General features: G+C 44.0%; 1 protein-coding gene across 1 annotated transcript in view; it reads right to left on the bottom strand.

Moving 5' to 3' along the window:
* The window catches only part of CSMD2 (CUB and Sushi multiple domains 2), a 1,634,099-nt gene that overhangs the window by 548,391 nt on the left and 1,060,006 nt on the right, over positions 1 to 25,702 (bottom strand). The window contains exon 10 of the mRNA XM_085648024.1: positions 21,158 to 21,279. Coding sequence (XP_085504150.1) covers positions 21,158 to 21,279 — 122 coding nt within the window. The remainder of the gene's footprint in view (positions 1 to 21,157; positions 21,280 to 25,702) is intronic.

Raw genomic sequence — 25,702 nt, 5'->3', positions numbered from 1 at the left:
TGCCTGTTTCCACTGGGACGGGACCACACCACTAAGGAGAGACTGATTACAGATCAGCCGGAGTGTAGGAAACAGCTCTGATTTAAACTCCTTCCAGAATTTCTGTGGCAGGGGGTCCAAAGGTGAGCCCAAGGAAATCCCTAGGGCCACCTTACCAAAGTCTTCTACTGAAAGTATCGCAAACTCAATGAATCATGTCTTCCTCGTCACCTTGGAAACTTAGGTAGTATGTATGAACTTAAGGTACACCTTAATGCCACATTGATCCAACGTCGTTACCCTTGTATGGGGGTCTCGTCATTCCCATCCGATAATCACCAAGAAGACCCCTGGGTCAACTTCTAGTGTAATTAAGCAAACAAAATTATGTTTTAATCCCCTAACGTTTACAGCAGGGGAGTGGGGTGGGGGCATGGGACAAGGCACACTGTGGTGTAAAGAGGATTCCCAATCATTAACTAGACTTTAACTTCTTGTCACTTTTCCTCGTGACTTGCCATACACATAATGAAACACCCAAGCTGCTTATTGCCTTGGAGTTATTGAGGGTGAATATGCAGTAAAATTGTAATGCTATCGCGCTGATCTTTTGACTATGACAGCATGTCCTGCTTAAGGGCGTATTCGGCTGCAATACAAGACACTTTTGATGCTGCTAAGGTGTAGGCAACTCAAGTAGTCAATGTGTCATAGATATGAATCGTGGCACCCTTGTGGCTGACTGACGTACATCCAGCGCTGATACTTTTCCAACTTGTACGTTTCCATTGTAGCCCCCACAAGAGTATGAGTTTCAATTTATTGCGACAGTGGATAAGGGCAGGGAAATAATAATCTTCCAGTTTTATGCTTCTGTAATAAAGCAGAAAATGTCACAGGGTAGACTCTGTTAGCTTCGATCCTCAGCAAGCTGCCACAAAGTTCCTGTACTGATGCTTGCATTTACAGAAATGAGCTGTTTGGTCGATGTACATCAACATTCTTGTCCGACATTGAGAAATCTTAAATCCTCTGCTACATCTAGAGAGACTGGATATTATGTTGCAAGGAAAACCACATCTTGGTGTTGAAAGAATATACAAGCATCTTAAGAAAATGTGTACAAGTGTTTAGGGTCAGAACCTGCAGTTCAACCTGCAAGGATACAAACCAATAACTTAACACCCCTAACTAATCAATGCATCTAACTAGGGCATACTGCCAACACAACACTTTATACATAATCAGGTCAATGGGGACAACTTGAAGAGGTTTAAATGGAATTTTTTTTGAAATCCTTAATATCCGGGTAAGTTCCTATAATGTCTATTGATGTTCTGTGAGGCACTTTGCTTGACTCTATAGCCCATACTCAACTTCTGTATTAACCAACTACTTAATCTCCTATGTTTTATTATCACCTGTAGTATGAAGGGAATGGGTGCAAAAACATAACAAAGGACAAATGTCCCCCTGATTGTTAAGACACCCCTCATTAAGTTACTGAATATCAAGCAAATGCTAATTCTTGTACATGATCCAGTTTCACCAGGTGCAGATCTTTATCCGGTGAAACCGCTGGTAGGGGATTTAAGCAAGGGTGCAGATCAACCTCAGCAGGCCAGGCCCTCTTCAGCACTGGGGGAGGGGAAGCAGTTAACACTCGTCTCTGTCTTGTTTTGCCCTATTGTGCTCTTCCTCCACTCCTTGGCCCTGTACCTGGGCCAAACCCTCATAAAGTAGGTGGTAAATGTCGGCGGAATGGGCATGCAGCCTGGAAACATGGACTGTCATGCGGGAAAGGGTCAAATATTCCTTGGTTCAGATGATATTCCCTATTCCTCGTGGGATAACTTATGATGTCCTTGTTTGGTGCAGGAATGCTGTCCAGAATCAGAGATTCCATTCACCCAGTATCCCTACACCAAATAAAGGACCACTTCTAATGAGGCCTCGAGTGCCACTCACTGTCAAAGATATAATTAGTGCATGTATAAGCCAGTCATCCAGTTAAGACTGAACTTACATTGCTTCGATATGAAACTCAGTTTCCATTATTTTTGTGAAAACATGTGGAAACGCTCTGAGGGTGCACTATGCACCCCACAGTCTGAAACCAATAAGTCTGCATCGCAAACTGGAGATGTTCAAGTTAAGGGGTTATATTTTGATACTGTAATAATCATACTTGAGCGCTAAAGATTTTAGGGAGACATCTGGTTTAACAGTCAGTGGCCCTGATGTACAGGGAAAGAATGTCTCTGTATGTCAGGGCTATTGATTTTTTTAACTTCAAAAATGAATGCTGAGCGGGTAATAAAACATGGTGCCAGCTTGGGGTTCCCTCTGCCTTATCTGTATCCACTGCACCAGCAAATGAACTTAAAACAATGATACCTGCCAGCTTGGCAGAGATCTCCAATTTTATGAGTAGTCCTTTGCCACACAAGAGATTGAGGGTTTTCGTCAACCTCAAGGGCTGCCCATAAAGGGTCTTAGCGGCCTATGTGTCCTGAAAACTGAAGTGAAGTAGAAGAAAGAAGGAAAAATGTGAGCCTCATCAGAAGAGATAGAAAAGAAGAAAGAGGGAACAAGAACTATTACGTGATCAAATCACATTGAGAAATTCCATGAAGGCCTTCGCTGACAGATGGGACAAGACACAGGTCTCTTACAATTCAGTCAATGATCTCATCAATGCGATCCTATGGGGTTTGTTAACTATGGCTTTTTACGTCTTTCCTAATATGCTGAACAAGATGGAGTCCACCGAGGTCAAATGATTTTTCCTTTGATTGGGATTCAACTTAGGCATTAAATGCTGCTGCTTTTGTCCTCATTTTTTGTCCTTTCATTCATTTAGACAGAAGCTACCACTGTTGACTGGAACTCGTGAATGAGTGTTCCCCATGTCGGTTCTCATTAGATTCATGCTATCTCCTCTTGCAGGGGGATGGACCTGAGGATTAGACAGGGGAGCAAAAATGGTAGAAAATATCAATGCAACATTGGCAGATATGTTTTCTTGGTTTTGCTTAGTCCAGTGCCCCTGCATAGCAAGAACAAAACAAATGTTAGGGTCGAATCCAGTAGTAATTGTGACACTTTCACTGATATCACTATTTTTATAGCCTCGAACCACTCACTCAACCTTCACTGTGCCACCCACAAACCTTTCATGTCTGTACAAGCAGCTCCACAATGCAGAAAATCTTAACACCGGTCACGGTAGGACCTACATTGCAGGACAAATTAAATTTCCAAAGTTTGCATGGCCAGCAAGGACATTTCTTCATCACACAGGTAACATCAAGCCTCCTGCTTCTGCATGGAACAGCAAGACTGTCATAGGGCAGAAACAATAGGTGGAAGTAGTAATTATAGGCTAGGATCGGGAGTCTAAGCATAGAGAGTGCAGTTATGGTAAAACCAAAAGCAAAGAAGCTGAAGCAGTGCACAAGAGGGTCTTAAAGAGGTTTAGACATAGCTAGAGCAACAAGGATATTATCAGTAGTTGTGGTGTCGATGAAGGGACATCTAGTCAGTAAAGTTTAATACAATGAAGAACATTCACTACAAATATTTTTCCAGAAGCGTTCAAGTGCAGGTGAAGGGTCTTCCTTATCTTCCTCTGATAACCATGTGCAGTTGTATCATGCTGAGCAGTGACCACCAGAGGGATCGGAGAGCTCTGCTTGCACTTGTTAATGCACATATCACATCCAAGCAGATGTTTTAAGTATTTGGTATTTCTGACAAGCGAAATCACAGTCCAGTTCAAACTTGCTGAACAAGCAACTAGTCATTAATTAATACCACCCGGCAGGAGCCAAGAAGGTACTAATGGGACAGCATTGATTGCTATGGCAAGAGACGGACAGAGGGCAAACTATAAAATGTAGGTGAAAAAACACAACATGAGCATGGATAATAGCAATGTCAGCTTTTCAAAGACTTCCATGGAACGATTACATCATTCCAAAAGGTGACATCTAGGAATTGAGAGTTTCTAAGATTTCCAAATACCACTCTTGCCTGGTCTTCCTCCCTTGCCAAAGGCGCCTCTTGACTTCCTTCCATGGTTTCTTAATATTGGCAAAATACAAGGTGTTTTTTTTTCTATCGCTGTCTATTCCAATATCAGGGTGTGCAGGAGATATCAAAAATAGGGATGGGAGATTGTTTATTCTCAAGATTGAACTACGTTTATTTTTGTTTTTACATTCTTGCACATTTTGGAGACAAATACTTATTTCCAACAGGATCAATAAACTGTTATGAAATTTTACATAACTTCACAAGTGCAAAACTAACACAGAGAGGCTCTTCATATGCAAGGTAAGCTTTCAGAATAGCCAGCATTCACCCCCTTGTGCACGAAAATGATCATAAATACATGAGGAATTTCTCTGTTTTGAGAAATTCAGCAGAAAAACTTAAGTCAATTCTGCCAACACCACGTCTTCACAGACCCCCATCACTGGCTCTCTCAAAGAAAGAGACTTTATGATGGCAGGTTCAGTGGGTAGAAGTCACACGAATTTATAAACATGATGAAAACATGGCGGAACTTACAACATGCAATTTTCTTCCAGTCTCACCAGGATCTACACTTTCATTTGCTTTCTACTTCCTAGAAGATCATGCACAACTGCCCTGGATCTGGGCTACGTGAGATGCCCAGATGCCATATTTACAAATCTCTGCAGACAATGTGAGGAGAGAGGTAACTTGCATCATCAGCCGTGGTGAGACCTTCAAGATACCAGTCAGTGTGCGCCCTATCATTGCACCGCTCACTTAATACACACAGTACTTTTGAAGGACACGCATTGTTAGCCAAACCAGTCATTCAAGTGAAACTGCATTTTCAACAAGCTGGCCCTAATTAACGTGCTAATTAGATTTTAGTTTTCTGTAAGCGTGTTGCTAAGTAACAAGATACTATAGAGGGTTCACACAGGAAAGTATGTTTTTTCTCTTATTTGCTTTGTTTGCAGATTTTTGTTTTGGGCGCAATGATCAGAATTTTTTTTAAAAATCTAAAAGATAGGGGATAATTGTGGTGAACGATTTGTACTGGATCTGTGTTGAAATATCAGAGGAATAACCTTTAAAATGTCTCAATTCCTTCATCTCTTGGTCTTACTTAAATGTTGCATTTTTCATATAGTCATACTTCGGTCCTTATCGGGGAATTTCATCTGAAATTTTTTTAGAGTGGAATTGTCTTTTCACTCCTTCTGCCCTTTGCATCCTCGCCTGCGCACTTCTTTTTATTGTAGATTTTGTGCGGTGGCAGGAGACGGTTCCCTTTCTAAAAAAGGCTGCCTACAATAGACACTGATCTCCATCATGGTACAGGCGCCTCTTCCTGTGTGATTTATCAGAGCAGTGGGGCTTTGAAAGATATTGTGACAGTCCACTGTCAACCCGCACCACACCATAGGGAATCAAGGCCTTCTGGAGGTTGGAGAAGTGAAAGTCTCCAGGCTAGGGCCCTCATCGTCCCAACACCTCTGATTTGCAATAGATTTACCTCAAGATTTACAGCAAACTTGCTGCTTAGGGTGCGCTTTAGAAACCAACCCACTCTTCCAGTGCTGCATTTGAAGCTGGTGGAAGTTCTTTGTCTATTGCTGCCTATTTGTTTATTACCTACTTTTTTGCAAGCCATTAGTGCGACTGTATCTATTCCGTTACCCTTCACCCACAGTCTTTGCATCTGTTTCATAACTCTCGACCTTCCATGATGTGCACTGCAGAAAAGCTACTACTTTCTCGCAGTCATATCTCCAATCCTACTTCCATGATCTTCTCTTCAGTGCTGTCCTCTCAGATCTCTCCCACTGCTGACCTCGGATGTCTCCTTCAGCACCCTTCCTTCTCTTTTGCTGTCCCACCTCGGCTTCTCTGTCAATGTCGCATTTGACTACTCTTCAGTCATCACTCCTATCAGTTTCACTGTTACCCTTGATTTTTCTAATATTATCACCCCTTCATTTCTCTAAGGAGACCCAGTATCTTTTTCAGTCATGATTTTTCCTGACACCCCCTAAGTAGCTTCCATTGTTCGACTCTGATTCTCTTTAATTGTCACTACTCAGTTTTCTGGATTTGCCCCGATTACTCTTTCAATATTGCCACCTGACTTATGTGTAACAGTGACCCTCCAGTTCCTCTTCTTTCTTGCCACCTAATTTTTCCTACTTTGCTCACCTTGATTTCCTTGTCATTATCTATCTCGATCTGTCTTACATTTTCACCTCCTGAGTTATCTATTTTTTTTTTTAACACAAACTTTATTGAGTCCTGCGGATGGTTCATACTCCTTCATGATTATAAGCAGACATTTTGTTTACATTTTTCTATGACAAGATGGTAATAGTCGCATACATATTCATCGTTTTCATTACTCAGCACTATTACCAACTGAATATTAGGTGAGGCAGCATTGCAAAGATATGAAGGTGGACACATTATAAGTACATAAACTGTAACAATGTGATTAATGTCAGACGTACCAGTACCCATTATCCCCCACCCAACTAGAACCCACCCCAAACAAAACTAAAACTAAACAATGAAAACTGTTGCCGCTATGGAGATAATACACCCTACCAGATGTTTTGTATTGGGTGGTTGTCAGGTCCGAAATCACAGGGGAAAGGGAAGGGGAGGCATGGAGAAGGAGGGGGGAGTGGGAGGAAGAAGGAGGGGGAGGGGGAGAAAGGGGAAAAAGGGGAACATTCGGGGAACAGGGAGAATCCGGGGGAAACAGAACATCCTTTAGAAATCCAGCCAACTCACAGGCAGTAATCAAGTGTCCCCACCGCATTCTATCCCTGTAGCCTGTGAGTCTTCCGACTCACCCCCTGTGTCTGCTTTAAAAAGTTCTATCAGGTGTGCCCAGTCTAAGTATATTGGACGTTTTCGGAGTCCCCTATATTCTTCACGCTGTAGTGATTCCCTCTCTGCAACCACCCACCTGATAACCTCTCTTCACTTGCCTTCACGGGGTGCCGCGCGGGATTTCCAGCGCTGTGTAATCAATCTTTTGGCAAGTATCAGGGCCAATCCTGCAAAACGGCGTAATAATTTCGCCATCATAGGGAGCGGGAACAGCCCTAGGAGACAGGCCTTCATTGTGTCCCAAGGTGTGCGTTCTGTCAGTACCATTAGACTCTGGGTAACTTCGGACCAGAACCACCCCAATACTGGGCAGGACCATAACATATGAATAGAATCAGCATCCCATGCCGGACATCTCGGGCAGACCGAAGATGCAGTAGGGAACATCTGTCGTCGTGGCAAGATATGCTTTGTGTGATATGAATAATTGTATCGTTTTTAATCGGCAATCACGGGAGACTCGCCGAGGGTGTTCTACCATTAGGGCCCATTCTCTATCCTCTAATTCACGTAGCAGTATTGTTTCCCATTTCTGCCTAAGATGTTGTAATGGGGTATGTAGATGCTCCCTCAATCCCGGATAGAGCCAGCGTACCAGGTGACGGCCATGCCCCATTATATGAAGGGATTTCAATAATTTTAAAGTGGGAGGTTCCTTCTGGTCTATGAGTCAATATTTCTGAATAAAATGCACAATTGGTGCATGAGTGAGAAACAAAGTGTCAGGTACTGAATGAGTGCGTACAAATTCATTGTGCGGCATCAGGTTTCCATCCAGGAAGAACTCACCAACTGTCTCTATACCCAGTTGTGTCCACCCCCTTATCCGAGCCCTTGATACTATTCCTCGTTTAGTAGGTAAGCCAAAGAGTGGGATATTCGGGGCGAATGGGAAGGGCAGCTTTGCTAACTTTTGAGCTTGTTTCCAATAGTGTAGTGCAATATGTAGGAGATAAGGAGGATCACGCAACTTATCCGCTCACGGACATAGCAGCGCCTGAAGGGTTCCACGCTTTAAAACGTCAGGGGATTGCCCAATTTCAAATAAATTCTGGCCTGCCAACCAATATGCTAACCACTGTAGCTGTCCAACTATACAATATGGATTGAAATCAGGTGCTCCCAGCCCGCCCGCATCACTAGGTAGTTGCAACTTAGCCAATGCCAACCTACGTCTGCCCGACCCCCAAAGTAAAGAGGACAACAGGGTATCCAACATTTAAAAAATCCAGACCAGTAGTACAACCGGGAGATTCACAAAATGGTAAAAGAGTCTGGGCAACTTAACCATTTTACGCACAGCCAAGCGGCCCGCCACTGTCAATTGTAACGTATTCCAGAAGGAAATCTGGGAACGTAGTGAATTAATAGTCTGCACCAAATTACCATCAATGGTATCTACACTGGTTCTATAGATGTGAATACCCAAATATTTAAAGGTAACAGGCTCTACTCTAAATTGCATCTGGCCAAATTGTAAATGGGGAGAGGCATATGTATCATAAAAGGAGTATGCGACGGATTTGGAAGCGTTAAGACATAAGCCGGATATTTTCCCAAAACTTGAGAAAACAGTGGCTATCGTGTGTTTACTTTCATTAAAATTTCGGAAATACAACAGCATATAATTGGCATAGAGTGATACAGAGTGAATTACACCACGTAATGGAATACCGTAGGGGGCCATAACCTAACGCAGATATTGTGCAAGAGGTTCGTGCCTCCTGAGTTATCTATAATAGTCATTTTTCATTGCCATGCCAATTTCTTAATTTATTTTTCATTGTCAGCCTCTGATTTCTCCTCCATTTTTACCCTGAGATTTCTTTTTTATTGTTCATCTGATTTTTTTTCCAATGCACCTCCCATGTGTTAGGCCTGGCATCATTGGCGTGGGTTTCGCCTGTATTTTTGCCTTTGCCTCCTGTGTTATTGCTGTGTGTTGGAAGTCTCGGGGATAGAAAAGACTTCAAAGATCACTCCTGGGAAATCAAAAGGAACCCTTGCAATGAGAAGAGCTGGAGAAACTGCCCTTGTCTTGTTTGCTGTCTTGGGTTGGCCTACAGTGGCTACTTTCTGCCAAGGAAAGGTAAAAAGGACTTTGCTGTTTGCTGTGTCACCTGCTTGAGGAAGATCTCCAAGGGCTTGACAAAAAGCCTGCTCCCTGTTCTGAAGTCTCAGGGACACAAAGACTTCACCCACGCTCCCTGAACTTCCTTGCTGGGAGTTCTGACCTGCCAATAGGTTTTTGTAGCTGTTCTGGGCCTCTGGAGGATGTTTTGGCTGTTGGGAGCTGGAAAAGCAACGCAACAACAAGAAGCGTGACGCATCCGCATCTGTTTCCAACGCAGCGTCAAAGAAATCATTGCAGTGCCTGGCCGTGGCTCAAGAAATCACAGCATGCCACATCGAGTGCACCATTCTCCGAAGTCCGAGATTACCGTACTGATTCCGACGCTAGCCCTGCTGTGCGGCTACAAAAAACCCACGCATCGTCCCGGATCGTTGCATCGCATCGAGTCGCCAGGTCTGTCGCATCATTGGGGGACGCAGTAAGAAACCAATGCATCACCTCCCCTGCGCAGAAGTAAGGAACCGATGCATCACTTCCCCCCGAGCAAGGAACCAACGCATCACCTTCATTGAGTGTAAGGAACTGACGCATCACCTCCCCTGCGGCCCCTTTTGTTTGTGTGCGTGACGCATCCAAGGTACTTTGTGTGAAAAGTGTTGCATCTGCAATTTGCTTTGAACTGAACTATTTCTACCATTTGAAGTCATATCTTTATTACTGTATTACACACTGCCTCTGAGATAAGCCTGTCTGCTCGTGCCAAGCTACCAAGGGGGTGAGCAAGATTTATTTTAGGAGTGTATCCCCCTTACCCTGACTAGAAGCAAGGGTCCCTATTTGGAAACAGGTACCTACCTCTGCCAACTAGAGACCCCCATTTCTAACACCATGCATCCCACCAATTTGATTTTTGTTGACCCTCTCTGAATTCTCTTTCATTGTGCCCACTTCATTTCTCTGTTACCCTTTTTTCTCTTTGTGGTGCCCTCCATATCTGCACCAAGCAAATATTAGGTTTGCTTTGCACGTGTTTCAGGCATCCATCTGCATGAGCCGCATTCATGGAATTTTCAGTAGCAAAAGGTGACCATCTTTTAGATTTGAGCTTTCCTCTAAGTGTTCAAGGGTATGTCCTCTTGAGGTCACAGTGTGAATTTTTAAGTTGCCCTACTACTTGTTATCCCTTTGCTGATTCTTCGCCACTTGGCAATTTATTGGACAGAGACATGGCAATTGAGGATCCTTTCTGCGCTTATGCACTCTATGCCCTGGACATCAATATGTAACTTGGGCATGTCGAAATATTGGTCCAGCCTCATCATTAACATAGGTTTTCGTTTTATAAGAAACAAGTGTGCTTGTTGGAGGATTTCAGGAATATTATTTACTTCACGTAAGTTACAAAAAAATGAAACTTTAAAAGGAAATGTCTGCTGCACTTGAATGCAAAATACACTCACATGGAAACTTCTCTATATGAATACTTCTACCATTGACAAATGAGCAGAGACACGTTTGATGAGTGCTTGAAATGGGAATGTAGAAGTGTAGGTGAAGATACTGTTCCTAAGTACCTGTTTGCTATTGACAAATACCCGTACTTTCCCAGTAAACTTTATGTCATGTTATTACAACTTGCTGAGCGTACGAATACTCTGGGGTGTCTTGGCGCTGGACTGCCACCGTAGCACACTTCTACAGAGAAGTGCTGATACTCGCCTTTTAAAACCAAAGTAATGCAGGTTCTCAGTTTCTGATAGTCCCTGCTCATTTAAAGCACAGCTTTTGGTGTGATTTGCTGTTTCATTCGTTTAAATTGATTAATGGCGATGCTCTACATTAGCCATAGGTTGCAAGTTACTGAACTGTTTTTAAGATCTTTGTGAAAAAAAAGCTCCCCCGGGATTTATTTTTTAATAATACAAAACTATTGTAAAACAGCAAAGATTTCTGGAGGGGATTGTTCTGAACGCCAGAGAGAGGCAGTTCGTCTTGCTGGTTCTTCCATAAATTGACTATAGTTCCCACGCATCTGGCAACGTTTTCCCGTCTGGCACAACGGCTTCACCCAGGTGGCAGTACAAGGCGTTAAACTCGTCCACAGTCAGACTCTGTCATTCAAGTCGATTGAAGTCACCTTTGCAAAACCCTCTTACCTTTTTGTAATGGTGAGCCTCATAGTCTCCCCATTCACATGCGCCTTTTTGGCCTTTTGCTGGTACTACCATATACTTCTGGGATGCTCTCCTAAGGGACCATGGTGTCAAGACTTCTCCAAGTGGGAGTAGCGCAGTCTGAGGCAGAGCTTTGAAAGCTTGCTGTTTCCTTATACTGACAATAATCATAAGGCACCTGCCAGATGTGGAGACATACTCAAAGCACTAAAGCTACAAGCACTGTGCCTTGGGTTCTGCTGTTCTACGGTCATGCCCCCGCTCACCAACCCTTTGCTTTGTATTACCTCAGGGATCCTACTTTATCTGCTAGCACGGAATTGCACCCTGGGATTTCCAAGGATCCATCACAGGGCAGAGTGGCGCATAGAAATCAGCGATTCACTGACCATCTTCTGCAAGAAGACAGTCCTGGGACCAACCACAGCTGCCAAAACTCATCACAAGGCTCTGTCCATCATCCCATCACCTCCTCCGTCCAACAGTCTTGAATTGGTCAAGTGGCCCACTTTGGAAAACACCCTGCCAGCTCCAAGGAGAACAGCAGAGTCTACTCTTGATTAAACTGAGTAGATGAATCACCTTGTTCTCTATTCCCAAAGCAAGCAACAGAAGTAACAGCAAAATGCTGACCGTGGTTGATTAAGCATGAAGGTTGTGCACTTGCTGGGAATTGCCATTAGGTGACTCTGCCGGTGGGACAGCGCAAAACAAGTTCTTCCATGTTAGCAGAGCAAAGTCATCACTCCTGGTCTACCACCGTGGCTCAAACTAATGGAAACAAGCCAAACCACTGTAAGTGACACCTTAAAATGAAGGAACAGTTTTCCACCACCAGCAAGCTCAGGTCATCTAACTGGGAGTGGGCTGTGCAGGGAACACAAACGGAGCATTCTCTTTGTGAGTGAGACTAAAGACACACAGAGCTGACTTAGTCAGTGCAAGCAAGTCTCCACAGGAACCCGTATCCCAGTTACAGCGGGCTGGGCAGCTGCTGCCAGGGACTTGCAGGAAATGGCACTCCAAGAGACATCAGATGGAGCAGGAAGCTGTCAGACATGCAATTACGAGGACTCAGGAGGCCACTGCAGCGTGTACCACCCACTGCCCCGGCCAGGACTGCTAATGCCAGTACCACCACAACTATTATCACACTCCTACAAGTGGGACAATTCAGACTATTTTAGGTCCCCAATCCATAAGAACGGTGGCAGAATTTGAAACTCTGCCATTTTAAGACAGGACCTTCCATGTAGACCGTCGCATGTAGAGATATATCACTAAAGTTGTTTAAGCGGAAATGTGTCTCAAGTCTCTAAGTGTCTCTAAGTACAAAGTAAAGTATGCTCGGCTGAGGGCAGCAGTAATAAGACTGTACAGGTCACACTCGCCTTGCATAGTCCTGAAGAAGCCAGAAACTTTACAGGCCAAAATGCGTCAACTTTTTTTTTTTAAAGGAGTCCACAAGAAATGAACAGGAGCAATCACAAAAAATACCAATCTAAGTTTAATAGCACATCGGTTTGGGACATCAGATTGGGTGGCAATTGTATACTTATGTGGACTACCTGTAAAATGGACCCAGACCAAACAAAAAAAGACATGGGCCGTTAGTGCTACTCAAAAAATATATGAGAAAAGATTGTATAAATTCCTGTAAAAGTTAAATATCTTCCGTATATCTGAATGTGATGAATCATGTAATAGTTGAATATTTAAGGAATGTGATAGAGGTAGACACTATTTTATAACAAAATAAAACACAAACAGAAACCAGATCTGCAGCTACCTTGAATAGTTTTTGACATAACCTTTTGAAGTCACAGGCGAAGTTTTGAATGGATTCCAATAGTAATTAAGAAACTATTGTTGTTTACTCAGGATTTATAATCTACCCCTTGTGGGCCACTGCTCTTTTTGTGTATATTAGTATACCCCAGACCTAAAGGGTTACTTGGATCCCCCCTTGTTGCATATGGCATAGGAATGGCTTGGGCGGCAAGTATTAGTTACTTTTAATATATATTGAATTAATGAAGAACTGTTGGTGTGCTCATCATTATATTAGAAAAACAGCACCACCTGGTGGCAGACTGTCATAAGTGCCGCTGTTGAAAATTAAGTGCCGGTGTTGAGCACGGGAAACCAACGTCTCAAATTAAGAACTGACCTCACCACTTCGAGCGATGATACATGAGTGACAAGTTATACATGTTGATGAAAGTGATTTTTTGAAGAGTGCTGAAAACAGGATGTCTCTGAGAGAGTAACTTAAAGAGGAAACTAGTTAATAGTATCTCATTACGGAACTAAAAACAAACGACAAGTTCTGAAACCGAAGTGAATGACTTTGCTACAAATCATGTTAACTGTCTAGAGGCACCAGCCTGTCAGTTCTCCCAGTTTTACAATAGGCTGGTAGACCCAGAGTTGAGATGCTGCCTTAATGAGAGGAGAGGAAGGAGGAAACATTGTCCCATGACTAAGTTACAAATGTGTAATGTGTGCATTGTGTTCGAATCCCAGCTTTATGACTTGAAAATTGTGTGATTCTGGTCAAAATTATTTTAGATCTTGTGCTAAACGTTGTGAACTTTATTAGATAATTAGGATTTCTGTCAGCTGCGGCCTGTGAAGCTAAAAGCAGTGGGGTGGTGGGGACGGGTGGCGGGGGTGATTTCGATGGATGATCATGAGGGAAAATTAAATAAATAATTAATTTTCCCTTATCGTCGACTGTCGGAACCACCTCCCCACCGCTCTTACCTGCATGGGACGCAGCTGATTTTTATGCTTGTTTCATTCAATAAATAGCTCTGATGATCCAAGAAGACACCCTGGTGTCCGTTTTTGGAGACCTGAGCAATGCAACCTTTCACCTACAAGGTCAGACCTGAGCACAAGCACAGAACACCAATAGCTATTTTTGGAGAAAGAAGCAATTGGAAACAATGACTACAAGAAATGATGAGCTACAAGGAGACACGGTCAGCCCCACACAGAAGTACACTGATGATCATTGGTCAGAGAAGCAAGTGACAAAACTAGACGTCTATAAGGTCATCCAACAGCATGAATACTTTGAGAACCATCCAGTGGTCGAACAACTGAGTGATGAGGACTAACATAAGTCTCACAAGAAAGGACTAAGAGAATGACGGTCCAGTATACACACTCCTCATATAAATTGTAATCAAATCACAGTATACAGTTACGGAGGTTCAGTCCCAGAGGCATTTATCTCTAGCTGAATGCAGGTCCCTAGGAAGCACGTGCTTTTAAGACCAGTTCCAGTCACTCACCCAAATGTGACATGCTTCATCATTGGGCTATACTCCTTGGCAGGCCGGCGCTGCAATGCCTGGCGGGCCCCCAAAGAGGGCAGTTTACCAGAGATTTTTTTTATAAATATGCCAGATAAGCACAGTAGGACAGAGGATGTTGTGTCCTAAAATGTGAGAAGATTGCTGAAAGCGTGAATATAAGATCAACTGTCGACCAGATGCCGCAATATGTTTAATGTGATCTTCCTGGCTGATGTTGAGATTAAAAGAAGTGGCAGAGAAATTGGTCCCTATCTCTGTAAGTGTGAATATGTTGGTCACCTATAGACCTGCTAATAAGCTAGGGTCTATACTGCAGGTCCACATGTTACATGCCATGTGTAGTCGGAGAGCAACCTGTTGGCATTTCATCAGGATCAAAACGGGAAAACAGGTAAATGTGACCTAATCTTCTCCGCAGTGTGAGGAGCTCGATAACGCAAAGCCCCACATGGTGCATAGGTGATAAGCTATCTGCTAACATCTTACCACCACTGCTGAGGTCTGTCTAACAGAGTGCTTTAGATACAGTAACCCTCCTGGACACAACATCAGAGCACGACTTGCCAACTCCGACAAGTGCTTGGTAGCACCTACCCCCTTACTCACCTCCATAGGACAACCAATTGAGTGACGAGGACTAACATAGTCGGCTCCCAGCACAAGGACAATGATTGGTCATTTTCTGGTCTTGTGAGACAAAGTGTGAGGTGACAGGGTATGGCCCAGGTAAGTTATCAAACAAAAACTCACGGGAATGGACAGTGTAAGGCACCCATGATCATGCCCAGGGAGACTCTCCTTGTCGTTGTCTGTATTTGAGATTCCACAGGGAGAGAGCTGTCACTCTGAAACCCTATTGCAACACAATAGTTTTCTCTGCAGATTCAGGATTGCATGTGGATCTGACTGCTTGGGTGAGGTTAGAATGACTGTCTGTTATCCACTGGAATTCAATAAATGTCAAAGGACTTGCTATGAACTGATGAATCAGATTAAACAGAAAAATTATCCCCTGTTTGTTGGCTCCCCATCAATTCCAGAAAAATCATAATGCAGGCCCTCATCACCAGCCGATTGGACTACGGCAAAGCACTCTATGCCGGCATCACCACCAAGCTCATGCAAAGACTACAGTCAATCAAGAAAGCAGCAGCTAGACTGATCCTCAACCAATCCAAGAGAATCCACATCACCCAACACCTGAAGGACCTCCACTGGCTCCCAGTTCAGAAGAGATGCCACTTCAAACTCCTGACCCACTCTTCTAAAGCCCTCCATGACCAAGGACCCGCCTACATGAACCACCACCTACATTTCCACCAGTCACAGGAATCTCCGCTCAGCACACCTCACCGTCGCAGAGATACCATGCATATGCCAGAGCCGCACCGGAGGACACTCCTTCTCCCACCTCACCGTCAAAGCTTTGAACACCCTACCCCTCCACCCCTGCACTGAACCATCGCTGACTGAATTGAAGAAGGGACTCATGACCTGGCTTTTTGAATAAGACCAGCAGCTACCACCTAGATACCCTCCTGGATGACAAGTAGCGCTTTAGAAATACGACTTGATTGATTGGTAAGCCTTGTTCGGGGCAGTGCCTGTGACAAACAATAAAATTAAAATAAAAAATATATATTCAAGCCTCTGAAATTCTCTGTTATGCATAGGATTTATTTTTTATTGTGAACATTCTGCAGGGCATCAGAGTTTGCAGCTGAGGTCTGCTCTGCAGGGTAGGAAAAGATTTGAGAGAAATGAATATGCTCATTGGATAAAACAACATGGAGGCAACTACAAAAATATGGTCAAACATTTGATGTTGATTTTTCATGTCAAATTCAGGGAGGTAAGTTGAACCAGCAGCCTTCCATATTATGAATGAAACGTCCCATATATTTCTTCTGTCATCCATTTACTCCCAAAATCATTGTTTTTTCTGAACAGTTGCATAAGTCAACCAAGGCCTCTCTAAAGAGACTGACTGAGAGGAGAAACCAGTCTGTGGATCAAGGGTGTGTACAAAGGTAGTAACTTTAAGGAAGTAAGGGCATGGTCTAGCGGTATAGTGGGTGGCCCCAGAACTAGATTACAGTTACAGTCTTGGCTTCACTACATTATGAAAAGGTGAACCTTCGGGCATATCACATTATCGTTTTGTGCCTCAGGTTCATTAGGATCCAAAACTGATCATCATTAGACACAGTCAAACTCTCAGCATCATCAGGCGCTTACATTTCAGGATTAAGCACAATTATATGTAAGCATACATTATTTTAATGTCTCTATATTTCACTACAATGTATATGCTAAATGTATTTGCCACACTCCTGGTGGCCTGAATGCTCTCAGGATGAATCCTGGTGCGTCACGGTAGAACCTGGGGTTGCTCTGAAATTCCTCAGTTTCAGACTAAGCAGAAAACCCTTGCAGACATCAGAATGCTTTTAAGTCTGAGATGGAGTCCAAACAATACAAAGATGGATAGATGCACACAATACATGTCAATGTGATAAGACGCGTGAAATATTTCACAAAGAAAATGGAGTATTAAAGGAGGTGTGGGAGTTTAGGTCATGAAGTTAGCTACACAAGTGGCGTGAGGAATGACTCAACAGAGTGGACGGTCTTGCTGATCATGCCCAAAAGGTCACTGCCCTAGGTCATATGGTAAAGTTCATGAGGACCCTTAGCATCCCCTTCTATCTTTCTCGCCCCTCTTGAACACCTCTCTCTAAAATCCTACTTCCGGATCACCAAAGCCCTCACTCTAAAGAGGAACAGTTTAATTGTCACCAATTTAAAGACATGATACCCTTCCCTACATGAAATATTATATGAAGGTAGAGCCCCAGACCTCCCCTCCACCCTATATCCTATTGATACTACTGTCTTGAACTGGAAGACCTCAATCATTTAATTTACCACCACATGCAAACAGACACTCCCTGGGCTACTTGTGTCACCATCATATTGCTCTTTTACACCAGTTGTCCCTAGTTGCTTTCTTCAAAAGTCTTTATCCAACTAGTTAAATGAGGAAGGGTACCTACACACCTCTACGACCCCCAATCAACACATTGCTCCACAGCATAGTTCTCTGCCTGATCATTCTAATCTTAGACTTAAAAGAAACAATTTTCCATCAGAGACGTCATTTTCTAATTCTCTCAAGAATGCACTAAATAACATCTCAATTGGTTCCATATGGATGGTGTGTGTCATTAATGAAGTACAGTACCAAAGCCTCAACTCCGTTCGACATTAAAACATGTATTAATGATTCTTACAAACAGTGTTCCAGATCACTGTGCTATACGCTGAGTAGTGTTAGAGCAGGACACTCTGATGCACTTGCAACTGCAATCAACTAGAAAGAGACCCCTTGCATGCAACTAGAAAGAAAATGGCACACCAGCAAGGAATCCACAGACAAAGACACTTTCAAGGCAGCCCTCAATCTCTACCACCAACTCCTGACGGAAACAAAAAAGCCCTGGCAGACCTTATCGAAGCCAGCTCCAACCACAGCAAAGAACTCTTCAACACTGTCAGAGAGTTCTCCATCTCCTCATCCACCAAAAAAATCATCACCCCTTTCCAGGAACGTTGCGACACCCTAGCAGACTTCATTCATGGCAAGATCTCAATCATCTTCAAGAACTTTGAACCCCAGGACACCCCCTATGACCTCGTTGGCCACCTCGCTCCCCAAAAAAAAATGCCTAACCACCAACTCACCACCTGGGACCAACCTACCACACAGACCCCAACAGACATCATGAACTCCATGCACTAAGGAGCCTCCACATACCCCTGGCAACACAAATTCTTCAACCTTGTGAGCAAGATGATCAGTAGTGACCTCACTACCCTCTTTAACCTCCCCATCATGACAGCCACCTTCACTGAAGAATGCAAACACCCAGAAGTCAAACACCTTCTCAAGAAACCATCTGCTGAATCTAGCGAACTCAAAAACTACCACCCCGACTCTCTGCTCCCCTTCCCCACCAAAATCCTTGAAAAAGCCATCAACCGCCAACTCACAGAACACCTGGAGAACAGCCATTTTATGGACCCCTCCCAATCTGGATTCTGTACCAACCACAGTACCGAAACCACCTTGATTGCTGCCATTGATTATATCAGAACCCTCCTCGACCGAGGAGAAACAGAGGCCCTGATCCTTCTTGACCTCTCAGCAGCATTTAACACCGTATCCCACCACACCATTATCAAAAGAGTACATCTCATCGGAATCCAAGGAGACGCCCTCAAATGGATCGCCTCCTTTCTCACTGGAAGAACCCAGAGTGTCTGCCTGCCCTTGTTCACCTCAGAGCCCAAGAAGATCATCTGCAGCATTCCTCATGGTTCATCCTGTTACCCCACTCTGTTCGACACCTACAGGACCCCCCTAGCCAACCTCATTAGTGCCCATGGACTGAACATCTTGTGCTACGCAGACGACATCCAGCTCCTTCTTTCACTCTCAGGAGGCACCTCCACCACAAAAACCAACTTCCATAGGTGCACGATGAGTATCACCTACTGGATGGACTTTGGCAACAATACCTCCCTGTGGAACTACGCCTGATGGCCCCCGGGATTAGGACCCTCACCCACACTGACAGACCATGCTCGTAACCTCAGCATTATCTTGGGCACCAAACTCACCATAAAAACCCAGATCAACGCAGTCTCCTCCGCCTGCTTCAAGCCCTAATCACTAGCCGCCTGGACTACAGCAACACATTTGACGCAGGAATCACTGCTCACCTCCTGAAGAGACTTCAAATCATACAGAACACCATGGCTAGACTCATCATCGACCGCCCCAAACGGACCCGCATCACCCCTCACCTGAAGAAACTCCACTAGCTACCCATACAGAAGAGATGCCAATTCAAGTTATTGATCCACCTTCAGAGCCCTGCAAAACCAAGGACCAGTCTACATCAACCGATGCCTGAACCTCCACAAACCCTCCAGGCATCTGTGATCCAACTCTCTCTCCCTCCCTCGCGTACACCCCTGCCTCCGCCAAAGCAACGTTGGAGGAAGCTCCTTCTCCTACCTCTCAGCTACATCCTGGAACAAACTCCCCCTGCTGCTCTGGACCGCCACCGCTCTCCTAGAATTCCGAAGGCACTCAAGACCTTGTTGTTCAACTAATCCCACCTGAAGCAGCAAGACCCCCAGCGCTTGGATACCCTCACAGGTGATTAGCCGCACTCTATTAATCCACTTGATTGATGTACTACTTAGATAACAAAATACGTCCCTTGCGCAATCGCCCATACCAGATCGCACTTCTGCAGTGCTCTCTGCATCCTTATGGCCATGATCATAGCCTGATCATCCCCACCCCCTTTAAAACAAGGGTTTCCAGAGATGAGGCCCACAATGTACACTGAGTGCTATGTGGAGGCTGCCAAACGCCAGTTACAAACCACTCTACTTTAGGACCACAAATGCGGTCACCGTTATGAAAAAGAAAAGAACGGCTCCACTGTCCCTGCCCACACCACACATACAGCTTAGAATCCGTAGAACACGTGCCCTTTCCCCTGCGACCTTTGAATATTTATTAACACCCTTCCTTTGAGATTGTAAGTGGAATGAGGAAAGGGTTTTGGACTCTAGCACATCGAGCCCCTCCAGTTGTTAAAAGCGTGTGTGACCACCACTGGCCTCCATGAGTCTGGACCCAGACCACACACTTCACTGTCCAACCTCGCTAACAGTAGGCTTGTAAATCATAAAAGTACTGCAACAGACCAGCCTCAACAAGCCAGGAGACCTAGAATGAACGAAAAGGCCACAGGGAGAGGCAAGTCATTATTGTCATGAAAAGAGACGAGGGACTAAACAGTCTTTTCCTAAGGCGTCGACATAAGGAGCTGATTAGGCCGAGAGCATTAACAGGTTATGTACATGTTTGCTCTAACAATATCTCCCCCAGTTAAATACTTGAGTTGTCTGGAGAGCTGGCACTTTAATATATCACAGGCTAAATCTCTCCTTTCCGTTGCACGCCTCACTAGAAAACGCGGGCCCCACGATGGCATGTCAGTGTCCCTCGCGGCTGCCGATCAAAAAAATAAAAATTCATCGGTTCCGGTTGAGCGTTGGCAATCAAGGCCACCGTAGCGAGACCCGAGCGAGAAGGCCGGGCCTGCACTTACATATCCCTGGCCCGTGATGGACTGACTGGCGTCAGCCTGCAATGATGCGCCATCAGCGGGCTTCCACAGAAAGCCAACGCTTCCTGCCTTTCACTCGGTTTTCAAGAGCAAATCCCTGCTGGCTTCGGCCCAGCTATCACTCAAAGGCCCGCATCCGCATTCCCGTCACGGCCTGCGCGCGCGACGCCTGTAAGCCACTTTTAATGAAATGCTTTGTTAAGCGAGTTCGCATTTCGCCACTACTCGCATCGCGATATCAAAACTAATTAACGGCCCCCTTTTCATTAAACTTATACGCCCTCCCGATGCCGCTTCTGTTTCTTTGATTCAGGCGCTTTGTATATCAACTCTTGCAATTGTTTTTGGGGGTCGGGGTCGCAGCTGTCCATAAGGAACTTGAAACACTGTCGCGTTTGCATCTCACACACAAGAACTCTTTCTGAAAACGTGCTTTGAAAGGACGAGGGGAGGGGAGAAGGAGGCATTCTTGTCACGTACCTTCGCCGGATTCAGAGCCGTGATTACCCAGACACAGTGGACGTTGTTATCGTACTGCACCGGGAAATTGGGCGACGTGACGACCCCACTCGGCCCTCGCATGTGAGCGTCGCACATCCTGGCTGTGGAGAGCAAAAACGACAAAGGTGTATCAGATTAAAGGTACACATCCTTCTGTGACAGACAACAAGTTTCAAACATACAAAGCGAGGGCGGAAGCATCTACAAATAGGGTGGGGCCACGTCACTGTTTCCATCCCTGGACATGTGTGTGACATCCTAATGCATGCTGGGTGCGGTCGTATCGCTGTGAGTGAACAATAACAGCTGAAATCCGTGATTTGTAGGTGGAAAATTCAGGACTGGAGACTGGAAGGTGTTTACCCTAAATGCAAATGCAACAGTTCTCAGTCAGGGGTATGTTCAGGTCTTTGATACATCCTCAACTACACGCCTGCAGACAGGCAATGAGCATCAGACCTACCTAGCCGTTTATGTCAAACCTTTATGATGGGGTGCCCATTTTAGGGCCATGACAGATTTTCAAAACAACCACTGAATATGTAATCGATTCCGATGTGGGCGCGCAACATTTCAATGCACTGTGTTCTGCCCTCCTGGATTTACATTGGGCACACCCGTTGTGCCACCTCAGTTAACAACTGCTAATCGTAACACAATTTACAACACCATTTTTTGAAATATAAGAGTTTACAATGAATCCCCGCTTAGCCCGGCTCATTTGAGGTGTGTTTCTAGAACAATACTTTGAAATCCTCTGAGGTGTGCATGTATGTATGTATGAGAGGTTAGAACACAAACCTAGCTAGGAAAAGACGGGTCAGAGCTCTGAGACTCAGCGCTTTAAGGGTGGTGCGACCTAAAACAGAGCAACAATGACTTGTGGAAAGGTGAGCCTTCAGGTTCTTTCAGGAGGATGAGACCATTACCACCAACTATGCTCTCTCCAAATGAACTACACCACTGTCAAACATCTTTTCACACACACAGAGCTATAATTCAACATTTCTGACAATACTTAGTTAAAACAGAGGCCTACCGACCTACAAAACACGTGAGACATTCCTGTCAGGTCTGCGAATCTGACATGTTGTGGGAGAGTGAACTGCACACTGTGTTAGGAAACTGCTTCGAGACAAGAAAAAGAACCATAAACAGTCTGCCTTGTCCACAACAAAAGATCCTCTGAAGCATCTGATTGCCCCAGAAGACCCACCCAAGGCAAAGGCATGCCAGGCGTGATCTGGGTTTCCATGCAGGGCGTGTGGCCACTGAAGAGTGATGGCTTCTGTTTTCATAAATAAACACTTTTCAGAGGCACCGGCTCAACGATTAAACACTAGAAAACCAAGAGTGGGGTATGCATTCACAGTCTCTGTTCTGAATAATATAAAACTCAGCTCACAAGCCTGTAATTCTGAAGTATTTACTGACCTGGCCTGTACAAGACTTCGGTGCTCTTTAGCAACTAACTTGATTTCCATTCCGCGTAGCTTCACCTTTATTGGCTGTGATTGGTGTACTGTGGAATCAGACTTTCCCATTACCGCAGAATGTACATATGCATTTCAGTGATGTATTAGAAGAGTCTACTGTCTTTGGAAACAGCATCTGATAATTGAATACCCGGGCAAATCCAAAGAGCAACTGGAACAATTAGCTATGATATATTCGCTCTCTTACGAGCAGTTTTCAAAAGCTCCACTCAAGAGAGGAACTTCCATTAAACTGGTGAATATATTTGGGTCACCAAACACAACAGGAAACGTGTTGGGATTTTGACATGGCAGGTTGCGTTTCGGAAATATTTTACTACCCATATTTAACCTAAATTAAAACTCATGATGGTGTTGGAGTCCTGCACTTCTGGCGGGGCTGTAATAGCAATTGTATGATTTAAATTTGTTGGTAGAAGTCATCTTTCTCTAGATCTAAAATTTCAGTATTTTTGTGACTTAACCACAAATACTTGATGGAGGACATCTGACTTTCATCTCATAAGGATTCCTTAGCTACTCTATAATTGGTACTTCGAGGAGCTCAGATACCTCCAGTTATAATTAGCTCTAGTTGTCTTTGATTTGATGTGAACCTTTCCAGTATGAAGATCCCTCCAGGTCTGTGTACTCGTTAACACCTCTGCCCTGAGTATACTTCTTGATGGAAGACATTCTTCCATTTCTCGTTGGACATCATTATTGACAATCAAACTGGAACCTCTCAACCAAATGTGTATGCCTTTAATTCTAGGTTGGCTTCATTGTCTATGCCCTTTTGGAATCTCTTGATGGAAACCACAAATTCATTTGATGCTGACCATCAATTTGTACGCCTTTCTTCCAGGTCTGGGAGGCTTTCACTGTCTACAGTGGGAACTCTTGATGGTCAACAGTCTCTTTCAGTTTTTACGGGTATTAAAAGCCTATTAACTCAATAGATACTCTTGATAGATCTTCAAGTTCTCTATGTTTTTTATGTGCTGCTCATACCTCATTTCTGCTGTTAGCTGTAAAATAGCATATGTTTATATTTCTCAATTTATGGTACTCAGCTCACTGCAGAACTGGCCTTGGCAGGACTCAGGCTTATGACATGCCAATCACCTCTTTGTTTCAGCAGCAGAAGTTCAACTCATTGAACTATACCGCTGAGCACCATCCATGGCAAGAAAGAGGTATGTAGAATTGTAAAGCTTATACTAATATTGTCAATGTATCCGAATATTCTGTTGTAACTTCATAAAAGTACAAGTGTGTATTTGTGTAACTTTATTATATATGGCCAAACTTGAAAATTAAATTTAAAGTAGAATCAACTTTGATGGCTTGATTGGAATACACATGCTCCAGCTGTAAGTGATCAGGATTGTCTTGTATGGAAGACATCCAGTTCACGATAGCATCGATTTCAATGACCTCAATGAACCTTCGTAAAGAAAGAAAGCTCCTTTATGGATTAGATGATCGGGAATGTTTTCCATTTGACTACAGAACGAAAATTACAGGTTTGGATCCTCCTTTTCCAAGCCACTTCTTCACTTCATAGAGATATGTTCAACTGACTTTATGTCAAAATGGTTTACAATGAGTTATGTGTCAGCTCTAATTGATAAACAGTACAGACAAGCTGGTGAGTGCACAGTCTATACTGCAGCCATCAGTAGGTTAGATGTCATGCATCGCATTGACTGAAGCATCTCTACTGGCATTTCCTGCTGAAATATTACAAATCCAGTAAATCTAGCAATTTCATTTCTCAGAATATTCAGAGGCAGGAAAATGTATGTCTGCTGATATAATATACACTCTTGATACCACCTAAAGCAGCCAGGCATGATCCTTTACATGTCCTCCCCTTCCATCCACTGCACACATTTGCATATTCAATCTCTCAAAAATGACACCATGCAGACTCTGAGTACAGAGAGAGATCTTTTCATCCTCGTGTCTCCACATAGTAAATCACTCTTCATTGCATATAGAATGCTCATGGAAGCAGCTAAGTCACCTCCATTAATGCCACGAGGGATGATGGGTGATCTTCTAATGAGCAGGATGGAGGGTGAATCAGTCACCATGAGCGGGATACCTTTCACTATTGGATACTAGCCAGGAGACCACTGGGAAATGAAATACCAAGCGAGTCAACAGGTACAAACCCAGCATCGGACAACAGACGGTAATACTGGTTATTTAGAAGGTTGATGCCCTGCAAACATGTTTCCTCGTATTGTGTTATTTAATTGCTGCAGTCATGCGCTGTGGCCTTGTTGGTGTGCCTGCTGTCTCTATGGCTCAATAAGAGTCATGTGTGCAGCGGGTGTGTCTTGTCATGGCCGTCCACTACAATAATAGTGCTGATGATTGGTGGTAGTACTTCTAGCCCTGTTACAACAAGTCCATTCTTATAGTAATCAGTGTACTAAGTTCTTTCCTAATATTTCTGTGCATTGCCAGTCCCTTGGCTCACTGATAGAGGTGTAAGGTATTGATCTAAGGCTCTGTGACAGATTTTACCCTGTTGCCTTTTGGGGTGCTATTGGTACTGTGCATTATTGTGCAGGTGCCAGGCACATATCCCTATATTGAGCACATTGCGTAAGTGCTGAGTGCATTCCCCAGGGGTTATGTTGCTGTTTCTTACTTTATCAGAAGTTTGTGTTACTGATTGATTGATTGGTCGATTGATTGATAGGAATGACACTCTTATCCACCCTTTTTACATTAGAATGATTCCTCATGCAGCAAGAGGAATAACCCCTCTAGCCTTCAACAGTAGTAACACCCCAAGCGGTAAACTACCCATCTTTACATCATAGGAGGATATAATGGCACCGAGTGGGGGAAATACTCCAGCCTTTAGCTGTAGTGGAACAATATTGCACCCAGTGGGAGAAATCCATCCTTCTATCCTTCAGTAGTAGGAAGACACAGAAGTAGACAGTGGAAGCAATTACACCAACCTTGAAGGATACTACTGCAGCGACTAGAAAGTTTTACTCCAACCTTTAACCATAGAAGTATA

The sequence above is a fragment of the Triturus cristatus genome, chromosome 3_2, assembly GCF_964204655.1.
Source record: "Triturus cristatus chromosome 3_2, aTriCri1.1, whole genome shotgun sequence".
Taxonomy (NCBI): Eukaryota; Metazoa; Chordata; class Amphibia; order Caudata; family Salamandridae; genus Triturus; species Triturus cristatus.
This window is presented reverse-complemented; position numbering and strand designations above follow the sequence as displayed.